Raw genomic sequence first — 27,626 nt, 5'->3', positions numbered from 1 at the left:
CGAGACTGAGGGGTCAAGAGTAGAATCCAGCCCTGAGAAGAAATGCTTGGAAGAGCTAGACTCTGGCCACCCTGGGAGTTAGGGTAGGCCTGGAGTACCAGGATGGCAGCCTACCAGCATCAAGTAGGAAATACAGAGACAAACACATAGACACCTCAGTAATGGGATAAAAGGTAGAGAACTCAGGGATTTTGTAGGCATAACGAACTCTCCTGGAGGACACTAGGGCAATAACCCAGTGTGTGTTTGTTTGCTTATTCTGCTGGATGACAGAGACTTATGGGGTTAAGGGCTATACAAGTGAACCTTAGAGTAGGGAATTAGTCACTGGTTTGAATTCTGAGAAAGTGACTTTATTTTAAGCTGCAGTGACATATTTAAGAGGTGGGTCAGAGGTTATTTTTTTCCCCTATCTTAGTGATGAGTGACTCAAGAATTAGATGAACTAAAAGCTGAAGGTACCAGAGGAAGACTGAAGCAGGAAAAATGAGACAATTTAAGTTTTTTTCTAAGCAGATGTATAAAGATATAAATTTTAAACCAGAATACTTACAACTTATTAATTTATAATTTACAAGACAGAAATACCAAATGAGGTCGTAGAATTGAGTACATGAAATAAATTCTAACTACTAAGCACACATTAAAAGAATTAAACTATTACCTAATATTTTTTACTTTTCTTCTTTTCAAACCAATTTTTTTAGGGTCTGTATTTTTAAACATCATATCTTTGTCAACGATTAACATTCGGTTATTTTCTATGCTAATCATTTTTTTTTTCTCTTTATAAGGAGGATTCCAATCACTTCCACAGTTTCACTTATTTTTGTAGCACTGATTTATTTGCTTTAAAGGTTACATTAACTTGATTTTTACTGAAAGGAAATATTTTTAATTAATCTCTCTGTTAGACTTGTTCCCATTCTGATCAATAGAACTCCCTTTTCCATGAAGACTCTTGAAATTTCAGAGTAGAATCATTTCTGTCTGGCTGTTTTATTACACTAGTAGAATTCTTAAAGGGCCCTGCACATATTACTTCACATGTAATACATTATAACTTTTTGCATAATGGAGGTTTACTGTTTTAAATATATCCAAAGACATATATTGTTAAGGTTTCATCCTACCCTATAACATTCTAAATGTTCTGTAAAGTTCAAAGTTAGTGTTAAACGTGTAAACATATACTTAAAGTCTAAGCTTCTGCACAAATGTTCAGTAAAGACCACCTTATCATTAGCAAACTTTAGGATGAAATTGTCTTTATCAAGGTGAACTGTAGATGGCTGAATTTCTTGCTCTTCCTATGGTATCATCCAGCTCAAGAGGCTATGATTCTATGAGAGACCGTTTCGTATGGTTTTTTTTTTTTTTTCTTCTGATAACTTAATTGTCTGGGCAACTAAATTGTCTTTACATTGGCGGATTGATGGCAAGGGCATATCTCTGGTCATGTGACATTGTTCTTTGAATCATCTAAGCCTCTACTGAAGAAGGCATTTACATAGAGTGTGAAATAATTTATATGGGAGTTTTTTTTTTTTAATACAATGAGAGCTTAGACTTTATTTTAATACTTACCCTTGTCAAAGTATATGGGGTTTTATATGAATGATTTGCAATTAGATATAGGATGCTTAGTTCATGGAGGCAGGAAGTGATTCTATTTATCTTTTTCTCCTCACAAAATGGGAGCCTGAAGATACTACTAATATTTGTAAGAGGAGGCAGGCTACCAAATCAGAAACTTATTAACTTTTTAAAATGTTTTTTTAGGCAAAAGCTGACTGTATGTCCTATCATCGATGGGGAAGAGCACCTTCGTTTGTTGAACTTCCAACACAATTTTATAACTCGAATCCAAAATATTTCTAATCTACAGAGGCTAATATTCTTGGATTTATATGATAACCAGATTGAAGAAATTAGTGGACTTTCTACTCTGAGATCCCTCCGTGTTCTTCTGTTGGGGAAAAACAGGTAATCTTTGTAGAGCAGTTTTTGTTTATTATACTTAAGACTAATGTGGAGTCCTGTGGTGTTTAGATGGCAACTCAGAATTGAAAAATAGTTAAGAACCTAATAGACTAAATTTTTCAAAAGATTATTTGAATGGATTAAGATTCAGTTGTAATTTGTTTTTTGATATTCAGTCTGAAAATAAGGCAAAACAAATAATATTTATTTGAGTGTGTTTTATTTCCATTGCATTCCAGTGCCATATCTTCTTATATGGAAGTAAATAGTGGACTTTGGCGTTTATGTTTTCTTAGGCTGTATTTTAAGTACGTGCTCACTTTAGGCAGTTGTATTTCACTAGTGATTCTTCTCAGCACTTAACTGAGGTATCAGATGTCTATTTGATACCTCGTGATTGTCAAGTTACTATTGATTCTTGCTCAGATGTTGTTTTCAGCATGTATTTAGGATTATATCCCATATGAATGTACCCAGTTCTTTTCATAAAGTTCTACTATGTGGTGCAGCTACACAATTCCCAACTAATTTCCTTGAGATCTGATTATGACTTTTCTCTCCATTGTGCTTCACTGGATAGCTTTTGCAATAAAGAAGCGCTGTTTGGCAAAATCTAAAAATGACTTTTGTATTATCAAATGATGAAGTATAGATATGGCATTGTACCCAAGCTTGGTTCCCCTCTACCCTGTCTTTTTTTTTTACCCCACAGCATGAATCTTGAATTACCTCTTTATTCTCATTAGCCAAGGGTAGTATAAGATACTTTTTCCAAGATCATGTCCACAATTTCTAGGCTCTTATCTATCTGTTCTTTGCAGTTTTTTGAAAGTTCCTGTCAATGTAGTCTGTCACCTACTGTTGGTGAGTGTTAAGCTGATCATTATAGTAGCATGAGAGAACTTGGGGGAATTATAAGATCATATAGTATTAGAGCTTGAAGTGATCAGCTCTCGCATTTTTCAGATGGAGAAATGGGAATGTGAAGAGACTTTTGCAAGGTTACATATGTACAAACTATCTGTAGTAGGAATATGCCACCAGAGCAGCTCACAGAGTAAAGTGAGGAGGAAACTTTTCATACATTTAAGGCATTCTCTTCAAGGTGCTCCCTGTTATCTCTCCCAGAGATTTCTTTACTAATTTCTGATCCTTGGAGTTACTGCTTTGTTTCTCCAGCTTCTATTTATTCTTTAGTGCCATTGCCTTTATGCTTTCCCTTTTAGTCCTTGGGTAAGGTGTTTTCCAGTGATACTTTAAATCTCCTTCTCTAGTTTAAAATATAGTGTATAATTGCTACTCCTAGTTCTTAAGTTTTAAATAACCTTTCCATCTACTCTCTTTTCCTGTTCCCACTTTTGAGCTTGTTTGGCTTCTCAGAAATTACCTTTTAAGTTTTTAAAAAAATAATTTGTGCCTTGAAACAACCAATCTTTTGGACCTTCTGACCTTTTAAAAGCTTTCTTTGCCTCTTTAACTCTAAGGGACCTGATGCCCTTCTCTGTATCCTTACTATGGTCAAGTCAAAAAGCAATCTAATGCAGTCTCTTCCTCTTTCTTTGCCTTCATTTTTTGTTTGTTTGTTTTGGGCCACATTTTACTTTATTTTCCCCATGAAGAAAATAATTCTAGAACTGTTAATGTTCTTGAATGAAAAAGAAAATGAGTCGGAAGACAACTTTCTACATTCTCCCCAATTGCATATTTCTGAGATATCAGTACAATGCAAATCTGATCCCTAAAACTTACCTAGTGCTCTCCAGCCAACTGACTTTGTCACAACAAGGGAACTATGAGGCTTAAAGAGGCAGTATTTTATTGATCATTAGGCAAACCTGGCTGAGGACTGCTGGAGAAGAGAAGCACATCTGCTACCCTGTGTCACCATGTTCTACTTGTTGCCCCCTGCCGCTCAAGTCCAGAAAGTTTTCTCTCACATTGTGAAGCACCGCACTGTCTTCTAGTCCAAGGCAATGAATGATATAAGAACATCCAGGGCAACCATATGCCTCAAAGTTCAAGCAGCTCCAACAAAGATTTCTGCTCAAAAGCTGGAAAGACCTTGTTCAGATCTTGTATGTGAAGTTTACATTGTTGCTAAAGAACTCCCAACCCCTCTATTCCACTTTGTTATTGAAGCTCTTGCCATCTAACTCTTCTGCTTTCAATATCCCCTGTTTATTTTTATGAGATCTTCTGGTGCCCTCATGATCAAGGCTAATGAATAGAACTTCTCTGTATTTTCTTCTGATCACCCAGGACTATATACAAAATTCTCTGCCAGACCCTGGGATTCTATATTTCTTCCTTTTTGGTTGCTTGAAGTTTCCCACATAAGAATTTGTTTCTGAGACTTGAAAAGCTTAGTCTTCATGTAGATCCTGTCATGAGGTCTTTATCCTGGCATCAGTAACATAATATGGCCTGCAAAGACAGGCTGTGGTAAATCCCTAGAGGTCTGTAGGTACTGTGGTGATAGGTGAGCTTTGTCTTTTTCTAGTTTCAGTTTTGTTTAATGGAAGAACTTAAAAATCAGGTCACATGGGTGTTAATGTAAAAAATCTTCAACTGACTAGGATTCTGCAAATTTCTCACATCAGTACCTAATCTGACCATGGCCTTCTAGGTCAACTGATAACTCCATCTGCCTCTAAATTATTTAGAATTGTATCTGTTTTTATATCATTTCAGGCTCTGGGGGTGGGGAGAGAACCTATGACAAAGGCAATTCATGAGAACAAGACAGCAAGATGGTTAGTTGGTCTTGAATTTAACTGACTGAGCAACTTGCCAATTTTTCTTCCTATTCACCTAGCAATAAGAATCTGAAGTGAGAGTCATAAAACCACTATGTGTCAAAGCTAAGAGAATGCTTGAAATCACAATAGATAAGGACTGTTTTACTGGGTAGCATACAGCATGTGAGGCCCTGATGGAGTCCTAATGGGAAGGCATATTGCACATTTAGGTTTGTATGATTGAAGTACCTCCAAAGTGCCTAGAGTTTCTGATCAATTCAGAAACGGATTACATTGATCCTCCAAATGAGAGAAATTTGGGCTGAGACAATCTCTGTCCTTTGTGTATAATTTCCAAAATGTTAAAAATATAATTCTCAAACAGATAGTAATTACAGGCCAATATTTTAATTAACTCAGTAATGAGAGAACCAGTAAGATGACAAAGCTGGTTTAAAGGAGGATAAGAGAAACTGATTATATATATATATATGTATGTATATACATATATATATATATATATTCAATGAAAAATAAAGAATGCTGGAATAAAGTTGTTAAGTTATAAAGCAGGTCAGTGTCCTACAAAGCAATGGAATTATAATCTTCTGGGTTATCTTTTTTATTAGACAGAAATAAATTATATTCTTACTGGGTTATCTTTTTTATTAGACAGAAATAAATTATATTCAAAAATAATTACATCTCATCAGTTTTCTACAAGTTAGTTTATAAATTTACAGAGTTTGGGCTCTAATTAACAGCAAATAGTCAGGTGATCTTTAGGTAGGCTTGTTAACAGTGCTCCGACATGACATGGAAAGGACATGCAGTCATCCCTTTGCCCTCGTTCCAAGATTTAGTTATCAGCACTGAGTAGCACCCTTTCTTCTATGTTCACATATCACAGTTTTACAAAATTGTTTTTATACTGTATTTTTCACTTGAATAGTTACAGTTTATTATGTTGTCCCATGTCATTAAATATTCTTTGAAAATATAATTGTTAAGAGCTGTATAATCTATATGGGTATATATTTACTTAATATTTCCCTTTTGTTAGACATTCATATTGTGTACATTTTTTTTTGCCATGATAATGCTGTAATGAATATCCTTGTCCATAAATCTTTGTCTGCATCTCTGATTATTTCCTTAGAATAGGCTTTAGTATTTTCTATTGTGTATATGAGTTCACCCTCATAAAGCTCATATGAGGGAGATTTGAGATTTGATAAGAAGAAGGTCTGTATTTTAGGGTAGTACTTTTCAAAATGTGATCCCTGGACTAGCAACCTCAGCACAAAGAACTTATTAGAAATGCGAATTTTTGGACCTTATCCAAGAAACTCTGGAGGTGGGGCTCAGTGATCTATATTTAGCAAGCCCTCCAGATGATTCAATTCTCAAGAGTTTGAGAACTACTGTTTTAGGGAATGTGAGCTTAAAGGTATAAAAGAATTTAATAAAAGACTTCTTTAATAACTATGAGGTCAGATTTCTATTAGAAAGCATCACTCTTCCTAAGCCATATTATTAGGGTACTGTAATTTTCTCCAACTATTCTAGGAATTTCAAGAACAAAGCAGACAGAAGAATAATTGTGTTGAAAGGTTTGTCTGTTTTCCTTTCTGATTTGGCTGCTATTATTATTATTATTGTTATTATTAATATTGGCTATTATTACTAGAGAGATTTAAGTGTTAGATAGGATATTATTAAATACCTGACTCTGGATAAAGGCTAATTAAAGATTCCATTGAGTCCAGAAAGATGCTAATGGTTTGGATGAAGTGACTTAGAGTGTTCAGGGCATAGGGTGCTTTCTAGGAAAAAAGCAGGTTTCTGCCAGTGTGATGGTGTGAGGGAGGAGACTGATGAGGAGGTCGTGGTCATAAGGAAGTGGTATATGTGTGTATGTGGGGGAGAGAGAGAGAGAGAGAGAGAGAGAGAGAGAGAGAGAGAGAGAGAGAGGAAGGGGCGGAATAAGGGTAAGAGGAAGACATGCAATCACCCTGTGATGGTACATAGCGAGTATAGAATAAATATTTTTATAAATTAAATTGTATTGAATTGGTTGTGATATAATTCTGGATTTGGCAATTATGGAAGATGACTGAGGTCAAATGGAGATAGAAATTTATGAAGCTTAATTTTGCCTTATGTTTACCTGGTGATCAGTTATGAAGTTTTAGGGGATGATCCACATTCTGGAAACATTAGGAAGCTGGAAATGGTTCTTTGAGGCCGTAAACAATGACAGAAATAATAATGAAAGCAAGATGATGATAAAGTTGGACTGCATGAACTTTCTTTTTATCTTTTCTTTGCCATTGTGCCTTTCCCTCCACGGAATAATGGTAGTAGGAGAAAGTAAGATCTATAGGAGAGTGAACGATGAAAGGGAAGTGGTTTTTGTTTTGTCTTTTTTGTCGTTGTTGTTAAAATAGTCCAGTTGGAGGCAGTCGGACAGGTATGGTAGTCATAGAAGATAGGAATGGGGGAGACAGGGTTAGGCCTTAGGCATTAGGGGATATAAGAGGAGTTATTTTAGAGATAAAATGCTGTATTTTTAGTTTTTCACAAGATGGCAAATCAAAAGTTCCAAATAAATATTCACAAATTAAGCATGAGCAGTAGAAAGCATTTAGGTGGGATTCAGTTTGTCTATGTGATAAATAATCCTGTTTTGCATACTCTTATACATAACACTCATCCATTTAGTTAGTATGTTCATTCATTTATTAAACAAATATTTATTGTGTGCCTACTCAGTGTCATGACTGCTGGGGATAGAGTAGACATATCAAAGTTTCTGGCCTCTTAAAGCTCACATTTTGGTTTGAGGAAGGCGAGCATAAAAAAGTAAACACATGAATAGTATAATTTTAGGCAAGGATAAATGCATTGAGGTCAATTAAAGCTGGGGAAGGAAAGAGTAATGGAGACAGGAAGGGAGAGCTATTTTTGATAGAGTCATCTGGAAAGACCATTCTGAGGAGATATTTGAGCTGGGACTGGAATGATGTGACGTTGTGAATCATGTGAAGTCCTGGGGGAAGAACATTAAGGAAGAAGCAAAAGCAAGGGTAAACACCCCAAGCAGAAATGAATTTGTGAGGTTAGAGACAAGAAAGCCCATGTGGCTGAGTGAGTGAGCCTGAGCCATGGTAGGAGATAAGGCTGGAGGAAGAGTCAGCAGCCAGATGGTTTAGGGCCTTGAGGACTGAGGTAAGGAGTTTAGATCATAGTCTAAGGTGAAGGGAACTGCCTTGAATAAGTGCCTTGCCTAAGTTTCTTAAAAGTAGAATTTCTCTTCTAAAGATAGGACTTTTAAGATGGGAGGACGTTTCTCTCAGTGGGACTACATCTAACAATTTAATTTAATGGGAAATATGTTTTTTAAAATATATAACTATAATCTCTCTATATAGATATTGACAATAAATTAAAATGAATTATGCTTTAGCATATTTTGATTTATAATAGATATGATACATCCATATTTCTACTCTACTTATTCTGATTTTCAGAATCAAGAAAATCTCAAATCTGGAGAATCTAAAAAACTTAGATGTCTTGGACCTTCATGGAAATCAGGTATCGTAAAGCCTTTTCTTTCTTTTTTGGAAAAATCTAGTAAATTTGGCATTTTAAAAGTTTTAAGAATTATATTGAATTTTTCAAGAGTTACTTTATTGATTCACTGAAATTTCTAAGGTATTAAGCCTGTTAATATAAGATCTGGTAATTTCTCAGCAGTAAATGATAGATAAAATATTCGAAATCCTTAAAGTTATGACAATTTTGTTATTTAGTCTTATTGATTTATTTTAAAAATAAAATAAATAAGTGAAGTTATCCAACCTCAACCCAAGAACTAGAATATTATTAATGATTTTCTTTAACTTAAGTGTTCCTCTTTTATTTTGAGGTAACCACTATTTTGGATTTCACATTCATCATTCTTTTGTTAGTTCTTTTTAGTTGGCTTTATCACATGTGTGCCTAAATAATCTATTGTTTAATAGCATTGTCTTTTAATTTTAAAAAGGTGTCATACCATATAGGCTATCATCTAGTTTTTGCTTTTTGGATACAATATCATGTTATTGAAATTCATCTATTTTGATCAGGTAGCTGTAGTTTACTCATTTTCACTGTAGATTACTCATTTTCACTGTTGTATGTTCCATGGTATGGTTATACAAAAACTTTTTAGTTTATTATTGATAGACATTTGGGTCATTTCTTTTTTTTTCTGCTTTGTTTCCTGTTAGGAATAGTACTTCTTAGAACATTTTTGTACATGTTTCTTCTATATACCATATGTACTCTAGGGTATAGATCTAGAAGTGAAATTGATGGGTCATAGATTATTTAAATGTTGGACTTTAAAAGATAATGCCAAATTGTTTTTCAAAGTGGTTATACCAATTTATACTCCTAATAGATTCTGTTGCTTCACATCTTTTTCAACATTTGAAATTGTCAGACTTCTTAATTTTTGCCTTCTTAATTGTTATAAATAATTTCACACTTAATTGTTATAAAGTAGTGTCTCCTTGTGGTTTTAATTTATATTTCTCCGATTACTGTATAATCTGAGCTTGTTATTCTGTTAAGTCAATTAGTCTACCCCCATATCTGTCTGTCTTAATTTCTCACCTGGTTTGTTTTGTTCCCCCTCCTTATTCTTTTCTCTCAAAGAGTCTTGACTGTTTTTTATAATTTTTTAAAAAATTTTTAATTTTAGGCGAGGCAACCCTTGGTTGACCTCATAGATTGCAAGGACCTTGTCAGCTTACAATCCCTTATTTTTTATTTTTTACGCCTACAGCAAGCACCTGGTCTTCCTAGGTGGTCTTCCATCCAAGTTCTAACTAGGTCCGACCCTGCTTAGCTTCCGAGATCAGGCAGGATCGGGCTTGTTCACGGTGGCATGACCATAGACTTGACTGTTTTTTACCCTTCGCTCTTCCATTTAAATTTTAATCTTCAAAATGTGGATATTCACTTATGAATAGCTACATGAGCTACATACTCATGTAGAAGGTAAAGCCTCTCCTGAGGCGGTAAGCATACATTCTAGGATGATCCAAGAGTTGTTCCTGCCTGTTGATGAACAAGAGCTGCCACTGCCACTTGAGTTGGTCAAGTACAAACTTCAGTATGATCTCTCTAAGCTCTCTAACAACTGTTAGTCCCAATCGTTTCAGTGCAAACCTAATATAATTAATAAAGACTTTGATAGATCTAGATAGGCTACATCTGCCAGGTTCTAATCTCATCCCAGCCTCTCTGCGTGTCTGTCTGTGTGTGCACCTTGTGGGAGGAGTGTTGGCGGCCTTGGAACTGTCCAGCTCTGCAGGCTGGTTAGTGTCACTTTAGTAGAAGGGAAGTTACCCAGTTAGGTGGTGATGGAAGGGAAGCGGTATTAAAGAGTTTTGTCAATAAAAGATTATCATATGCAGAAGCACTGAGACTAAAAACAACATACTATTTTTTACTGCTAGACACTTTAGAGTAACAGTTAGAAATGAGGCTGGAGAGGTAGGTAGAAGCCAGATTGTGGAGGGCTTTGAACTCCATACTTAGGAATTGCTATTTTGTCTCATAGACCACTATTTAAAAAAATATTCATGACTATAAGTGAAACTTTATGGTAGCGATGTTTTCTTAAGTTTATTTAAAAATGTATATATGAGAAATAAATATCATGTGACTTTCACATTTTAATATACCTTTAAGAATTCATAGGCATTACCAAAGATCTATACGTGTACCCGATAAATGAATAACATATCATTTGATCTGTATATTATGTCTAGGAATTACTTACCATTACGTGGATGAAAAATTCCTTGTTCGATGACCTGTGGTTATGTGCCTTATAATTTCAGCATATGTTTGTGATATTCTGTGTATTAGGACTAAACATTTGTACCACACAACATATTTCTCAAGAATTTGAAATAAGAAGGAAGTTTTAAATGAAGATCTGAGTCTTGTTTCAAAATATGTAAATCCAATAAGCAAAAATTTGGAGTATTTCAAAGCAAAGATAGTCTTGGTGACTTTAGGTTTCTAAAAAGTCAGAAGATAAACTGTTCAATATGAAACAAGGTCCAACTCTAAAAAAAAAATAGCATCAGATAGTTAAAAAATGATAAGAAAATTACATGAATGATTTTTGTCTTTTGAACTCACTTCTGTTGGAAATAAAAATGATACTTAGCATACATTGTGAAATAAAATGTTTTTGGTTTATGGATGTGAAACATTCTGAGGGATGGTGATAGTGTTCAAGAAATAGACTGGGGAAAAGAAAGAGATGGAGGGAGATGAAACTGGAGACAGAGAACAGTTGAGAGTCTAATCTAATAATCTTGGTGAGAAGTGATAATGGCTCGAACCAATATAGTAGAATAGGGACATAATGAGGGGGCAGATTGGATAAATATTTAAAAAGTAGAAACATCAAGATTTAGCAATTGATTATATGTGAGTAGTGAAGAATGCAGAAGAATCTGAGAGGGTGACTCTCAATTTCTAACACAGATTTTGTTTGATCTACCAAAATTGGTTCTCTTGGTAAATGCTTACTTTAACATGTATCATTTTTATTTCCAACAGAAGTGAGTTTGAAATACAAAAATTATTCACGTAATTTTCTTTTATTTTTTTAACTATCTGATGCTGTTTCTTTTTAGAGTTGGACATTGTTTCATGCTTTCAGTAATATCTTTTCCTTCAGGGAGAGCTTCCCCTTTCTGTCATTGCTAGCCTAAAAGCAGACATTTGCCCTTTCAGTAGTGCCGAGTAAGAAGGTTGTCTTTATCCAGATAGAGGAGTCTGGGTTACTCTTAGACAAAAAAAATAAGACTGCAGTATCGAGTTTTCCTAGATGTATTAAGAAGCTCTGCAGTCTGTCTTGGGACCCCCTTTCTGATCTGTGTGACCCATAATTGGGCTTTCAAACATTCCTATCATCTCTTCTTCTTCTTGCTGTGAAGTTTATTAATTAATCAAGAATCATGCTCTCACCCTACACTACCCTTTGCCTGAAGTTTCTATCATGTACTCGATGCTTGTGACTTTGTCCATGGCTGCAGTGAGTAATAGATTATTCCATTAGAGATGTTGCATGTGATTTTGGCCTATTTGATTGCAAACCGAGAAGCTGAACAATATCCCCAGTGATTTTTTTTTTTTAAATTACAGGTTGATACCCATATATTAGAATTAACAATGTCTCTTTTCAGACTTACCAAACTGAAAGGAAACTCTAAAATGTAGACATTCTAATTGTAAGAGCCAATTAGAAAGGTAGTTTTCTAAAAGAAATGTCCTAGGATTATTAGCAGAAGGGGGAAGACACCCTATGCAGGTCATACGAAAATTGTGCCCCTTCATTCTATATATTTATATTTTTCTTGAGCTCAGGAAAGTTTTATTTTACATATTTAAATATTGCTTTTCCATTTATGTTTGTTAATCTATATTCTCTATCTTCCATATCCCCATCTTATCTTTTATTCTTCCTATTTCTATTTTTTCTTAGTATTTTAGGAGAATTTCTCAAGCTTATGTGGATGTTACTGATTTTCCAGTGTCTATTTTGCTTTTTACTGATTACATACATTTCAAATTCTATTACCTATTTAGTTTTGAAATATTTTTGTCCAAGTTTTATTATTCAGTTCTGTCATCTGCAAATACTGATAATCTTGTTTCTTCTTTTATAATTTTTATTTAATTTACTTTCATTTTATATTAGTTAGACCAAAAACCTTAGAACAAATTTTAAAGCATGATCAGAAGTTACCTTTATATATTATTGAATTTACAATAAGCATACATAGGTTTCTCTTCTCAAACCTATATGGAATCCAGATGGTATTTTTTAAATGCAATAGAAGTTCCAAATAACGACATAGAAACTGGATTATAAATCTAAAAATGAAAGTTCTTTTAGCCAACATCTGCTTTGAAGTATTAAATAAAAAATTTCAAATAATGTTTTGATGGCAGTATAGATAAGAAAATTAATCTCTAGTATTGCAGAATTTATTTTTTTAATGTTCAGAACAAAAGTGTTTGGGTATGACTCATTGTTACGTAAGTATGTTACATTAAAAGGTTGATAAAGTCTCCTGCAAGGACTTCTACTTCTGTGTCATTAGAAATTCATCCCATTGTTCTATGCTTGCAATAGTATAATAATGAGGCTTAAAGTCATATTGAGCTCTTATCACTTCATGGGTATAGCTTTTACTTACCCTTACCTTACTGTGCAACTAAAACTCTTCTGCTGCAGTTCAGTCCTTATGTACATGTGCATACTCCATGATTCAGGTCTTCTTGTTCTAAACAGTGTCCACCATATTGCACCCTGACTAAACATTATGTCTCCTCTGTAAGCATTTCCACTCATAAAGAATATCCATTTTTGCCCTTCACTGGTGATCCCAGTTCCTTGAATCTTTTCCATTCAGACTCTTGACTACTCTCAGGATGCTTCAGTATAAGTGGAATTAATAAGGAGAACTTGATATTATTTCTTTTCCTTGTCTTTTCTCTTAGAGGATGGTCTTGCTAGACCAAAACGTTGTGTGCTTATGCTTGATCTCACAGTAAGTTTCTATTTGGCAGGTGCTATGTATACTTCTCACCTTTACAGGACCAAGCACAGTGTTAGGCACTTAGAGATGCCCCCAAATGATGGACTTTTTGATTATTTGATAAAATTTACTTCAAATATTTAATATAGTCAAATTATAAAATATGTTTTTTTAGTTAATTTTCACAAGTTAAGTGACTTTATATTATCCACAACAGAGAAAATTGGAAATCGAGTTTTAAAAGTCTTCATATAAACTTGTCACTGAGTTTACATTTCATTTTAAGGTTTTTATAACATACATATCTGAGATTAATTCCTGCTAATCATCCCTTCCTCATTTTTTAATAGATTGCCGAAATCGAAAATGTCAATCATTTGTGTGATTTGAGAGTTTTAAACCTTGCCAGGAACCTTTTAAGTCACGTTGATAACCTTAATGGGCTGGATTCACTAACTGAACTTAACCTACGACACAATCAAATCACTTTTGTGGTGAGTATTAAAATGGAATCGATATATGATCTCTGGCTTTTCTTTTAAGGAAAGGAAAAAATGTAGCATTGCTTTATGCAAAGTAAGCATCTAAAGTAATTTAGTTTTTTTCTGAATTTAAATTGTGGGTATAATTATTAAGCTTTATAATTTTTTGACTTGGAAAGTGTTAAGGTGTTTTTCATTTTAAAAGATAAATGTAAAATTAAAAACGAAATGGAAGTGTTATCTGTAAGTGAATCAGCTAGTGTAAATGTATACTGAATCCTTTTCTGTTTTGTCATGGGTGTAGAATTAGACTTTTGGTGATTGAAAGCTGATGAATTATTGCATGAAGAGAAAAAAACGTCTGAGGTTGAGGGCTGTGAGGATATGCATAGATATCATATCCCTTGCAGTTTTTAAAGAGGCAGCTTGGTATACTGGAAATAGCATTGTGTAAGGCATGAGAGGCCTAATTCTGGTCTTAGCTCTTTCTCTCATTAGCTGTCAGCCTCGGTTTACTTTTCTCTAAAATGAGGGCATTGGGCTAGATTATCTCTAGGGATTGTTTTTGGCTTCTTGACTCTGAAAAAAGAAAAAATGTAAGAGAACTGGCATGTGAGGAGGAGGAAGAATGTTAGTATTGTGGTGGGGAACTACAGAAAGGTGACTCTGAAACTCTGAAGATAAACTTTGTTAGATTTATAGTTTTACTCAAGTTTGGCAACTGAATAACAACTAATGCTCAGGTATTTTGTATTAGGCATATGTGAAGAGAATTAGAAATATGGCTTTCAGTTGTATTATATGATATAGGCCAAGAAGACTTCTAATGATTCATAAAACATTTGTTCTTTTAACAGGTTTCCTTTGTTTTCATGCAATAGAAAAAATATATTAGGTTCTCTGGATATCATTTAAGTACTTTTAAAGGTATAATCTAAATCAACTTTTTCAAGATATTGAATTGCTTAGTAAATAATTGAGTGTGTTGTAAGTGGTACGCTTGAAACGGCTGGGGGACAGATGATGTTTTATCTCTACGCCATGTTGTATAGACTTGTTTCATTTTGAAGTTTTCCCAGAAGATCTGAGCCACGTAATGCTCATATCTTCTAAGAGATTGGGATAATCTCAGAACCTTGTCCAAGACATGGATTTACTCCAGAGCCTCTAAAATTGTGTCAGGTCCTCTCCCCAGATTGGATTTAAGTATTAGAAATGGCTTGTTTATTTAAAAAGACACGCAGATTGAGTTAATCTGTTACATTGCTGAGTCCCTAGGACTGCTCAAGCTGGACTTACTATGTCCTCAGGACATTGAGATGGTAAGAATCCAAAAAGCTTTGGTAGACTGCGGTATTGAAATCTATTGGCCCTAAGATATTCTTGTCTATATTTTGTCTTTCACTTAGAAATTGCATTATTCATATCCAGGAAAATGCTCACTGAATTTCCCATTGAGTACTTTGTCTAATCATTATTGTTATAGCTTAGGCAGCAGTAAACATCTCAGGAAAGAAGAAATTATATGAATTTCTAAAAATTAAGATTTAATAAACATTATGCATATAGTATCATTATCATAAGTATCTTGCATATTAACTTATAGAAAATTATGAGTATATATATAAGGATAAATAAGAAACATTATCCAACTCTTACTTATTTCTTTTTCAAAACATCTTTTTCCTAAAAGAACCAAGAGACTTTTAAATCTGAGGATTCTTTTTTTTTTTCATTATCTCATCTTTTCTCCTCAGTCAGTTATCACACTTATTCTTTTTGATTATTTTTCCTTTCATGGTTTTGATTTTTGTCAATGGCTGGTAATCCTTAAATGAAGACCATGTTAAATAGTGGCTGGGTCTCCTGTGCAGCCAAATAGGTCTTTTTAACCATAACATCTCTCCCTAGAGTGGTCACTAGATTATGTAACTTGTTGAATTCCACATATTGACAGACTTCTCTTTACAGTGAATAGAAGGGAAAAGGCAGGCTTACTCCATAATTGCCAAAATAAGAAAAAACTATGTTTGGGGGTAAAAGGACTTTAGTATCTTTTTTACCAGGTGAAACTGCCATTCCTTTCCCCCCCACTGGTTCCCCTTTGGCAGTTCTTAACTGTCTCTGTAGATAGAACACCCACACTCTCCATCCTTTCTTGACAAGATACTCTGTTTTGTTTAGAGAGCAGATATTGAGTCTCCAGCTGAGGGTTTCCTCAGCCAGCTGCTCTGTGCATGGTTGTGTGTACATGGCAGGGATGGGAGAGGGCTGGAAGTGGGTGAGTATGTCGGTGTTCCAGGAATAGCTGTTGAGTCGACATACCTTTAATTACACATCTTCTTGATTAGCCACAATTAACCACAGTCTGCGCCTGCTCTTTCTGTGCATTGACTTGGAGCATGGAGTAGGATGGCATTCTGTCAGAAAGGAAGGCTGTGTTTGCAGTGCAGCATCTCTCTCACTAGTTCTGAGCTGCAGTGTTGAGGATTATCTCCAGTAAGATTCTATCTGCTTTCTAGATTCCTGAAATTCATCAAAAATGTTAATCTGTTGACAACTCTCATTTTTATCATTTCCTTGGATTTACTCATTTTGTGTTTTTTTTTCTTTGCTTCACCCATTGAATCTTGGGAAGGACGTGAAACAAATACATTACTTATTTCACCATTTGATCAGAAACCTTCTCTGATGTTTTTGATGTAGAAAAGTTATTGTTTGTTTATCATAGTTAAATCATTGATCTTTTTCTTGAAAATTTTATAAATTTTAAATCAGATGTCTTTTTAGTTTATAAGGTTTCTTTCCGTTTTAAAAAATTATGAAACCCCAGAAGAATAGGAAGTAATATTTCCATTTGTATATCCACAAATTAATAAATAAAAACCTTTCAAATATAGTTGAGGCCTTCCGTGTAAACCTTCCTTATCACATTCCCTCCCTTCTTTGCAGAGGTAACCACAATTCTGAATTTGGCGTTTTTTCCCATGTATCTGTTTCTTTTTCCCATATATATATACATATCCCTAAACAATATAAAGTAATTGTCTTGCATGCTTTTAAAGATATATATCTTTTGTAAGTTACTTTTATTAACATATGCTTTGAGATTTGATAGTGATAAATATTCACTAATTTTCATTGTTATATAGTATTACATTGTATGATTATAACTAAATATTCATTCTTCTATTTATGGACAGTAATATTATTTCCAAAGTTTTGTTATTAAGAAATGGTACAAATAACATTTTTTAAATGTCTTTTTTGCATACATATGACAATTTCTCTAGGTCAGTGGCTTTCAGTCATTTTTTAGCCATAATTTATGGCAATAAACAAAATTTACATTAAATACATATTTATATGGGTACATTACAAATAATGGAAATAAGCATTTCATAAAACCTACTTTTACTGCAGTCCATTCTGGTATATCCTATTTGTTTCTGCTGTATCTCATAAAAAAATGTTGGTCTCAACCTCCTGAGCTGATTTCTTGACTTGGCAGTGTGGAGGTGGGACCCCTTCTCCTCCAGAGCAGTAGCAGGCTCTGCAGTCAGATAACCCTCCCTTTTCTTGACTACCACATGTGGTTGTGGGACAGGGCCGATTCACATGTCTGCCCCCCATCAGTCTCAAGGTGACCTCTTATGTATGTCCCCAGTTGTAGGACTTCTGTTCAGCCAGACCTCAGGCGACTCCCAATGATGGTGGTTCTGTAGTTTCATTATAATTTTGGTGTAGTCACTAAAGGAGCAAGCACAGCATTTACCTTCTACACCATCTTGACCCGAGCTCCAGAATTTTTAAGTGATAACATTTTAGAACATTTGGTTTATCCTCTCTTGATTATTCTCTATCTCTTCCCCTCTCTTTACATCTACTAGTCTCCTTCTCTCTTTCCTTCCATATATATTGTTTTGAACTATTTAAGAGTAAGTTGCAGACATGATGCCCCTTTATCTCCACATACTTCAGTGTGTGTTTCCTAAAAACAAGGAATTTTCCTATATAACCACATTACAGTGATGAAAATCAGGAAATTAACACTAACAGGATAGTATTATCTAATTTATAGATCCCATTTGGACTTTCCCAGTTGTCTCAATAGTGTCCTTTATAGCAAAGAAAATCCAAGATCATGCATTGCATTCAGTTGCAATCTGAATTTGAAAAACAATGCTCTAACGTAGATACTTGGGAGAAGCATTGCTGGGTGCCAGTATTATGCACATTATTTCACTTTATCAGATATCAAGGTGGTTGTACCAAATTACATTTCTATCAGCATTACCTGAAAATTTCTTTAACTTCACATCTTTGGTGACACTTGATGTCAAACCTTTTAATTTTTGCCAATCTTTTAACTATGAAATTGTATTTCATTAGGATTTTATTTTGATTTTTCAATGAAGTTGAATAGCTTTTATGTTTTTTCTTTTTTGATATTGAGATTGCCTCTTCTGTGAATAGCTTTATCCTTTACCCATTGTAATAACAGGTTTTTTTCCCTTTACCCTCTAGCAAATTAAATATCCACATATGCCTGACCTCTGGTTTGTTTAGCTGTTCTCTGTTTCAGTATAACGCTGTCTTAATAATTGTAACTTTTTATTATGTCCTAGGAGCTAATAGAATGAGGCTCCCGATCTTCCTTTCTCTTTCCTTTTCTTCCTTTCCCAACCTGCCTGCCCAAGGGTTCCTGCCTAAGTTCCATTATTATTTCTTCTTTGATCCATGTGCTATATAGAAGTATATTTAAAACTTTTGATATGTTATGGATTTCTTATTCTTTTTTTTTTTTTGCTATTTCTTCTCAATTTACTTACATTATGGCCAGTGAACATGGATTATATGGAATTGGTTCTTTGATGTTTGTTGAGGTTTGCTTCATTGCCATGTTAGTATTTATACTCAATACTTACTATCAATGTATTTGCCAAATATGTGGTCAATATATGAAACTATGTTTCTAGGCATACATAAGTTTAAAATTGATACATTTTCTGGTAAATTGTTCCTTTCTCATTATGTTTTAACTATATATATTACTAACTCCTTTATTTGGCAACTATTTTATGAGCATGGGCTATAGGCCAGGCATGTTCTAGGTATGTAGTATATATCAGGAAGCTAATAACACTTCTTGCCTTAACATTTATTTAGTTTAATACTAAATTTCTTTTGGTTATTATTTTTCTGGTATGTCTTTTTTATTCTTTAACCTTTAAAAAATTTTAAATTTTGACATAATTGCAGAAAATGTTTCAACAACAGTGTAAAGAATTCCCAGTACCTTTCACTCAGATTTTTTAAATAATATTTTTTATTTTTCAAATATAGTTGGCATACAATATTATATTAGTTTCAGGTGTACAACATAGTGATTAGACATCTGTAAAACTCATGAATTGATCACCGCAATTAATCTAGTATCCATCTGATACCGTACATATTATTGACTGTATTCCTTATGCTATAATTTATATCTTCATGACTATTTTGTAACTACCTGTTTGAACTTCTTAATCCCTTCCCCCTTTTTCACCAACCCCCCCACCCCCGCAACTTCCCTCTGTGTCTGAGTTTTTTCTGTTTGTTGTTGTTGTTATTGTTCTTTAGGTTCTACATGTACGTGAAATCATACGGCATTTGTCTTTATCTGACTTATTCCACTCAGCACAATACCCTCTAGGTTCATCATGAAATATTGTTTTCCATCCCTTTACTTTCAGTCTGTGTGTGTCTTTTAATCTGAAGAGAGTCTCTTATAGGCAACATATGTAAGGCAGCATATGCTTTCTTATCCATTCAGCTACCCTATCTTTTGATTGGAGCATTTAATTCTTTTTTATTTGAAGTACTTGTTGATAGATATGTAGTTATTGCCATTCTTTATTCATATTTTTGATACGTATTTTTTTCTTCTTAAAGACATCCCTCCAAATTTCCTGTAATACTGGCTTGGTGGTGATGAACTCCGTTAGCTTTTTCTCGTCTGGAAAGCTCTTTATCTGTCCTTTGATTCTAAATGATAGCTTTGCTGGGTAGAGTCATCTTGGCTGTAGGTCCTTACTTTTAATCACTCTGAATATTTTGTGCCAAGACCTTCTGGCTTACAAAGTTTCTGTTGAGAAATCAGCTGACAGTCTTATGGGAGCTCCCTTGTAGGTAACTAATGGCTTTTCTCTTGCTGCTTTTAAGATTCTCTCTTCGTCCTTAACTTTGGCATTTTAATAATGATGTGTCTTGATATGGGCTTCTTTGGGTTCATCTGAGTTTTGGGACTTTCTGAGCTTCCTGAGATTGTATGTCTATTTCCTTCACCAAGTTAGAGAAGTTTTCTGTCATTATTTCCTCAAATAGGTTTTCAATTTCTTGCTCTCTTTCTTCTCCTTTTGGTAATCCTATGATTTGAATGTTGTCACAGTTGATGTTGTCCCTGACGCTCTTTAAACTATCTTTATTTTTTTGGATTCTTTTTTCTTGTTGCTATTCTGATTGGGTGTCCTCCTCTACCCTATCCTCTAAATTGCTGATTCAATCCTGAGCTTCATCCATTCTATTGATTCCCTCTTAACATACTCTTCATCTCAGATATTATATTTTCATTTATGTTTTCCATCTCCATTTTTATGTTTCCTATCTCTTTGTTAAAGTTCTCACTGAATTCATCTACTCTTTCTCTAAATTCTTTGAACATCCTTATAACCAGTGTTTTGAACTCTGCATCTGGTAGATTGCTTATCTGTATTTTGTTGAGTTCTTTTTCTGGAGCTTTGTTCTGTTCTTTCATGTGGGACATGTTTTTTTTGTCTCCCCATTTTGGTTGCTTCCCTGCGTCTGTTTCTATGTGTTAAACAGAGTTCCTAAGTCTCCCGATCTCAGTAGAGTAGCTTTATGTAGTAGGTGTCCTGTGGGGCTCAGTGGCACAGCCTTCCCCGGCCACCTGCTCAAGGTGTGTCCCTTGTGTGGGTTGCGGTTGCCCTTCTGTTGTAGTTGAGCCTTGGTTGCTGTTTGCACATTGATGGGAGAAATTGACCCCTGGGATGATTGGTTGTGAAGATTGGCCAGTGAGGGGCTGACCCTACAGAACAGGATTCACTTTAGCAGGGCTCTGATGCCTGCCCACTCTGTCCTTTGGGTGTGTCCTCCTCAGATACTACCCTGAGTGGTGCTATGGCTCTGGTCTAAGCAGAAAACTGGGTGTGCCAGCTCAAAGGCTTCCTGGGAGGGGTCCAGCTGGAGGCCAAGTTCAGCTGCAGCCTGTGCACTTCTGGGGTCACTAGTAAGAGTCACCAAGCTATCCACAGATGGCTGCCACTCATGCTGGGCTTTTGGATGCCTCAAGAGGCCAAGCTCAGAACCGAGGCCAGCTGCTGCTAGTGCAGGACTTGGGGCTGCTCAGCAAGAGGTATAGGGCACACTGAGGCCAGCTGCTGCTTCTTTGGGTTTTGTGAGTCTTTGAGAAGTTTTAAGAAAGTCCGCTATGTGAGCCAAGATAGGCCATTTGTATGGAATAAACCATTGGAGGCAGTTTGGGTGGGCCCACAAGTTGGGAGAGGCAAAGTCTCAGGGAATTACCTGAGTGCAGCTATCTGTGTTAACCAGGTTGATGGAGACTCAGATATGGCGGCTGCATGGGAAGGTAGAGGGCTCAACAGAAGAATAATGGATACTGTCTGTACTTCTGTATGAGAGAAAGCCACCCTTCCAGCCCTCTCTCTGAAGCCTGAAAACTCAGTGTCTCCCTATATGTCCCTGGTACTTATTGAACAGCTGCCCCAACACTGGAGCTCAGAACGAGTGAGTCCATCAGCAAGTAAGTCCACGTACGGGCCCTTTCAGAGGAACACCTGCATCTCTCGCAGCCCTCCATCTTATTCTGCCACAATCCCTGCTGGTTTTCACAGCCAGAGGTTGTGGGGGCTTCTCTTCCTGGCAGTAGTCTTCTTTAATCTGGAAATGTACCTTAGTCTTTCTTTGTATTTCATGATATTGACATTTTTAAAGACTATTAGTTTATTAGTTTGTAAAATGTCCCTCAGTTTGGGCTTGTCTACTGATGTTTCCTCTTGGTTAGTTTCAGGTTATGTACTTTGAGCAGGAATATCAGCAGAAGCGATGCTGAGTTCTTAGTGAATCATATTAAGTTCTTAATTCTCAACCTTTTTCTTATAAAGAATGCACAACCCCCTTTTTTAAGAATTGAGGTAGTGTTAGTTAAAACATTATATAAATTTCAGTTGTACAACATTATAATTCGATATCTGTTGCATGCTCACCACCAAAAGTCTAGTTTCCACTCATCACCATATATATATATATTTTTTTTGATGTCCCTGTGTGGGCATGAATCATCACCATATATTTGACCCCCTGTACCATTTTGCCCTTCACCAACCCCCTTCCTCTCTGGTAATCACCAAGTTGTTGTCTGTATCTGAGTTTGTTTTTGTTTAGTTTAGTTTTTTTTCGTTTGTTTGTTTTATATTCCACATATGAGTGAAATCATATGGTTTTTGTGCTTTTCTTTCTGACTTTTTTCACTTAACATAATACCTCCAAGAGCTATCCATGTTGTCATGAATGACAATATTTCATCTTTTTTAAAATATGGTTGAGTAGCAATTAGGCAAGAAAAAGAAAAAGAAATAAAAGGAATCCAAATTGGAAGGGAAGAAGTAAAACCATCACCATTGGCAAATGACATGATTTTATATATAAAAAACCCTGGACTCCACTATTCATTTATTATTTCTAATAATTTCTATTGTTAGAAATAATAAATGAATACAGTAAAGTTGCAGGATATAAAATTAATATATAAAAATCTTTTGTGTTCTTGTATACTAAGAATGAACTACCAGAATGAGCAATGAAGAAAACAGTCCCATTTATAATTGGGGGGGGGAGGGCGCGGAAAGCATAAAATACCCAGGAATAAACTTAACAAAGGAGGTAAAAGACTTGTATACTGAAAACTGCAAGACATTGTTGAAAGAAATTGAAGAAGGCATGACTCCTTTTTCAACTTACAATCTGGGAATCTTTTAACCAGAGACTTTTTTCTATTATACTAATTGGAATTACTGATATATTTAGATTTTTCACTTTAATGTTTCTCATGCTTTCTATTTTTCCTGCTTTTCCTTTTTTTTTTTTTTTCCTTGTGCCTTATTTCAGGTTGAAGGTGTTTTTGCTGTTATTTCTTATTCACTTTAATGGTTACTCTTAACATTTTAAAATACACCCTTGACTTAAATTATAGTTAATATACGTTCCTACCCTCTTCTCAAATAAGGGCCTTAGAATCCTTTAACCCATAACCCCCTCCCATTTTACATGTTTTTGTTGCCTGGTATTTTCTTTTGATCTTTTTACTCCCAAAATTAGATGTTATAATTACTGTTGTTTTCAGTCAGTGCTTATTTGGATTCACTCACATGTTGGTTTGGGCTTACCACTCCTCCCAAAATATATAATTTAGAAAATTTTCCTTTACGTTGACTCTGGTGGTAGTAAACTCTCTCAGTTTTTGTCTAATGATGTGTTTATTTTGCTTTTATTCTTGACTGATAGTTTGACTTAATTGACAGTTATTTTTCCTCCAGTCGTTTGAAGCTCGTATTGTATTTTCTTTGCCTTTCTATTATTGTCATTAAACTGTCTAGTATCATTTTTTTTACAGGTGATCTTTTTCCTCCTCTCGTTGCTTTTAACATTATAGGATTTTGTTTTGAATTCCTTCAGATTTACTGTGATTCATATTGACTTGGAACTACCATATTTCACTAATTTCGGACACACATTTTTCCATATTTCAACAACACTGAAATCTGGATATGTCTTATAATCTATGGCACCTTAAAATCACTATTGGATGGGCTACAGCAATTTCATTGCCTAAATATATGTGAACTTGTTAATAACTATTTATACTATTGTTATTTTAATTGTTGGTACAACATGTTTTGAATTTAATCACTGTTCAAAATATATTTTAAAAGATTACATCATGATTTGGCATTGAAATGAAACATTATTTTAAAAAGCATGGAACTAGAACAACAAAGACATAAGTTTAATAGTAGTGAACATTTTTTATTGGAGGAATGACTGCAATTCCACATTTTCTTGCTAATTAACAATCAAATACTTTAAAAGGAAGATAACCATGTTTGGCGAGGCTGTGTTACACTTTGTTACTGAGATAGATTCAGAGAGGTTTCTTATCACGTCCCAACCAATGCAACTGGAGGTAGGAGAAACTGAGCAAACTCTTTGGAACAGATTAAATAAATTTCAAAACGAGAAGCTGTGTGAATAATTCATGCCAGTATCTTTGTTTAGAGTGTTATAACAAAATACCACAAATTGGGTAGCTTATTAACAACAGAAATTTATTTCTCACAGTTTTGGAGTCTAAGAAGTCCAAGATCATGGTGGTAGAATGGTTGCATTCTGATGAGAACCCTTTTCCTGGTCCACAGCTGGTGCCTTCTCAATGTGTCTTCACCTAATGGAAGAGGCTAGAGATCTCTGCAGAGACTCTTTTTAAAAACACTATTCCCATTCATAAGGGCTCAGCCTTCAAGACTTAAGTACCTCTCAGGGTTCCTACTTTGGGGGTTACCATCATCTTTGGGGGTTAGGCTTTCGGCATATGTATTTAGGGAGACACAAACATTCAGACCATAACACTGGTGGTTTTTTTGTTTTGTTTTGTTTTGTTTTACCAATATCAAAATATACAGAATAGGTCTCTTTCTAGTCAGTGCCTTTGTCTGCTCCAGAGGTTTCTTGACTTTTCTCCCTATGGATTAATTTTGCCTATTTTTCAAAATTTTATATATATATATATCATATACTCTTTTGTGTACTAACCATAATGTTTTGATATTCATCCATTCTGTTCTTTGCATCAGTAGTTTTTTTTTTTTTTAATTCCTGAATTGTACTCATTATTTAAATATACAATTTGGTTTTTCATTCTTCTGTTCATAGGCATCTTGGTTATTTCCAGGTATTGGCTTTTACAAATAAAACTGCTATGACATATACCCTCATTTTGCTTAGGTAAATGTATGAGCGTGTCATTACTGAGCCATAAGGTTGGTGGATGTCTAAATTTATTAGAAAATATCAAATAGTTTTACAAAGTGATTATACCATTTTACACTCCCACTAGCAATAAATGAGAGTTCTAATTGCTTTACATCCTTGCCAATGTTTTACATTGACAGTGTTTATAATTTTAGTGATTCTATGATTCTCATTGTGGTTTTAATTTGAAGTTCCTTGATGACTAATGATGTTGAGCATCTTTCAAGTACTTATTGGCAATTCTAACATACATTTTTGTGAAGTTCAATTCAAGTCTTTTGCCCACCTGAAAAAATTTGTGTTGTTTACCTTTTTATTATTGAATTGTAGTAGATTCAGTTCCTTTGTTTGATATATGTATTGACTGTATTTTCTGCATGGCTTGCCTTTTCGCTTTCTTAACAATGTTTTTTATGTGTGAAATCTTTAAATTTTAGTGAAGTACAGTTTATAAATTTGTTTTCTTTCATCATTAGTGCCTTTTTGTGCTGTTCAAGAAGTTTTCGCCTTTCCCAATATCATGACTATGTTCCTTGTTTTCTTCTGCATGTTTTATAGTTTTACCTTTCACTTTAGGTCTGTGATCCATCTTTATTAAATTGTATGTATGGTGTGAGGTAGGGGTCATGGTTAATTTTACCACATAGGAATATCTATTTGCTCCATCACCTTTTGTTGAAAAGATCTTGCTTTCCCCATTGGATTGAATTGGCATCTTTGTTGAAATTGACTTATAATCAAATGAGTCTTTTTCTGGACCTTCTATTCTGTTCCATCTATTTGTCTACCATTATTCCTAAGGACACTGTCTTAACTACTGTAGCCTTATAATAAATGTAGATATTTTGGAAGTTCATTTATTTTATAAATTTATTTTGCTTAATTTTTATGTATGCATAAGAATGATATTTGATTAAAAATATATGGTTAAGTAAATCTAAAAGCTCTTTCGGTAATAATGAAATAAAAATTCTAAGTGATAGATTATTTTATTATTGATTAATAATAAGTTTATTTTCACCAAGTGTTACATAAAATAATTGTAAGATGATATCTTAGATTTGAATAACTATGGTAATTTTATTAGCATACCTGACATTTATATTTCTTGAATCTGCATATTCATATCTTTCATTAATTATGGGAGCATTCTGAGTCTTTATATTTTTCAAATATTGCTTCCTCTCTTTTTACTTCTTTTTTTAAAACTTTTTAAAAATTAAGTTTATTGGGGGTAATATTGGTTAATATAATTACATAACTTTCAGGTGTACATTATAATTTGACATCTGTATATTCTACTGTGTGTTTACCACACAAAGTCCAGTTTCTTTCAGTTACCATATATTTGATTCCCAAAACTCATTTCACCCTTCCCCTACCCCACTATATTTGACCCCCTTTACCATGACTACCTTCCCACTCCTCTGCTACCCCTCTACCCTATGATAACCACTAGTCTATAGTCCATGCCCATGTTTGTCCTGTTCATTTGTTGCTTTTAGGTTTACATCTCACATATAAGTGATATCATGTGATTTTCAACTTTTTCTGTTTGGCTTATTTCACTTAGCATGATTATATTGAGGTCCATCCATGTTGCAAATGGCAGTATTTCATCTCTTCTTACGGCCGAGTAATAGTCCATTGTATATATGTACCACCACTTCTTTATCCAATCATCTATCGTAGAACACTTCAGTTGCTTCCATGTCCTGGCCACTGTGAATAATGCTGCTATATGCAAATATCTTTTTGGATATGGGTTTCAAGTCTTTGGGGTAAATACCCAGTAGAGGGATTGATCATATGGTAGATCAATTCTTAGTTTTTTGCAGAAACTCCATACTGTTTTCCATAGTGGCTGTACCAATTTGCAGTCCCACCAGCAGTGTATGAGGGTTCCTTTTTCTCTGCATCCTCTCCAACATTTGTTATTACTTGTCCTGTTGATTATAGCTATTCTAACAGGTGTGAGATGGTACTTCATTGTGGTTTTGATTTGCATTTCCCTAAAGCGAGCGATATTGAGCATCTTTTTAAATATTTGTCAGCCATTTGTATGTCCTCTTGGGAGAAATGTCTGTTCAGGTCTTCTGCCCATTTTTCGACTGGATCATTTGTTTTATGTTGTTGTTGTTGTTATTGAGTTGTATGAGTTCTTTGTATATTTTGGATATTATCGGAGGTGTTGCTTTCAAATATATTTTCTCATTCAGATGGTTGTTTCTTTATCTTGTTGACGATTTCTTTTGCTGAGCAGAAGCTTTTTAGTTTGATGTAGTCCCATTCATTTATTTTAGTTTTTACTTCCCTTGCCTTTTAGTTCAAATTCATAAAATCCTCTTTAAGTCCAAAATCCTTGAGTTCAGTTCCTATGTTTTCTTCTATGCATTTTATTGTTTCAGGTCTTATGGTCAGGTCCTTAAGCCATTTTGAGTCAATTTTGATGTGTGGTGGGAGACAACAGTCTAGTTTCATTCTTTTGCAGGTGGCCTTCCAGTTTTCCCAGCATCATTTATTGAAGAGGTTTTCCTTCCTCCACTGTATGTTTTTGACTTTTTTGTTAAAAATTATTTGCTCGTATAAATTTGGGTTTACTTCTGGACTGTCGATTCTGTTCCATTGGTTCGTGTGTCTGTTTTTCTGCCAATACCATGCCATTTTGATTACTGTCACTCTGTGGTATC

The 27,626-nt window shown here is 34.6% G+C and overlaps 1 protein-coding gene across 1 annotated transcript in view; it reads left to right on the top strand.

The window, feature by feature from the left end:
• Positions 1 to 27,626, top strand: part of LRRC49 (leucine rich repeat containing 49) — a 128,023-nt gene that overhangs the window by 10,024 nt on the left and 90,373 nt on the right. The window contains 3 exon segments of the mRNA XM_015597741.2: positions 1,783 to 1,986; positions 8,255 to 8,321; positions 13,696 to 13,839. Of these exon segments, the coding sequence (XP_015453227.1) occupies positions 1,783 to 1,986; positions 8,255 to 8,321; positions 13,696 to 13,839 (415 nt within the window).

This window comes from Pteropus alecto, unplaced genomic scaffold (genome assembly GCF_000325575.1).
Source record: "Pteropus alecto unplaced genomic scaffold, ASM32557v1 scaffold38, whole genome shotgun sequence".
Classification (NCBI taxonomy): Eukaryota; Metazoa; Chordata; class Mammalia; order Chiroptera; family Pteropodidae; genus Pteropus; species Pteropus alecto.
The sequence above is the reverse complement of the archived record's forward strand: the minus strand, read 5'-3'. Positions and strand labels throughout refer to the sequence as shown.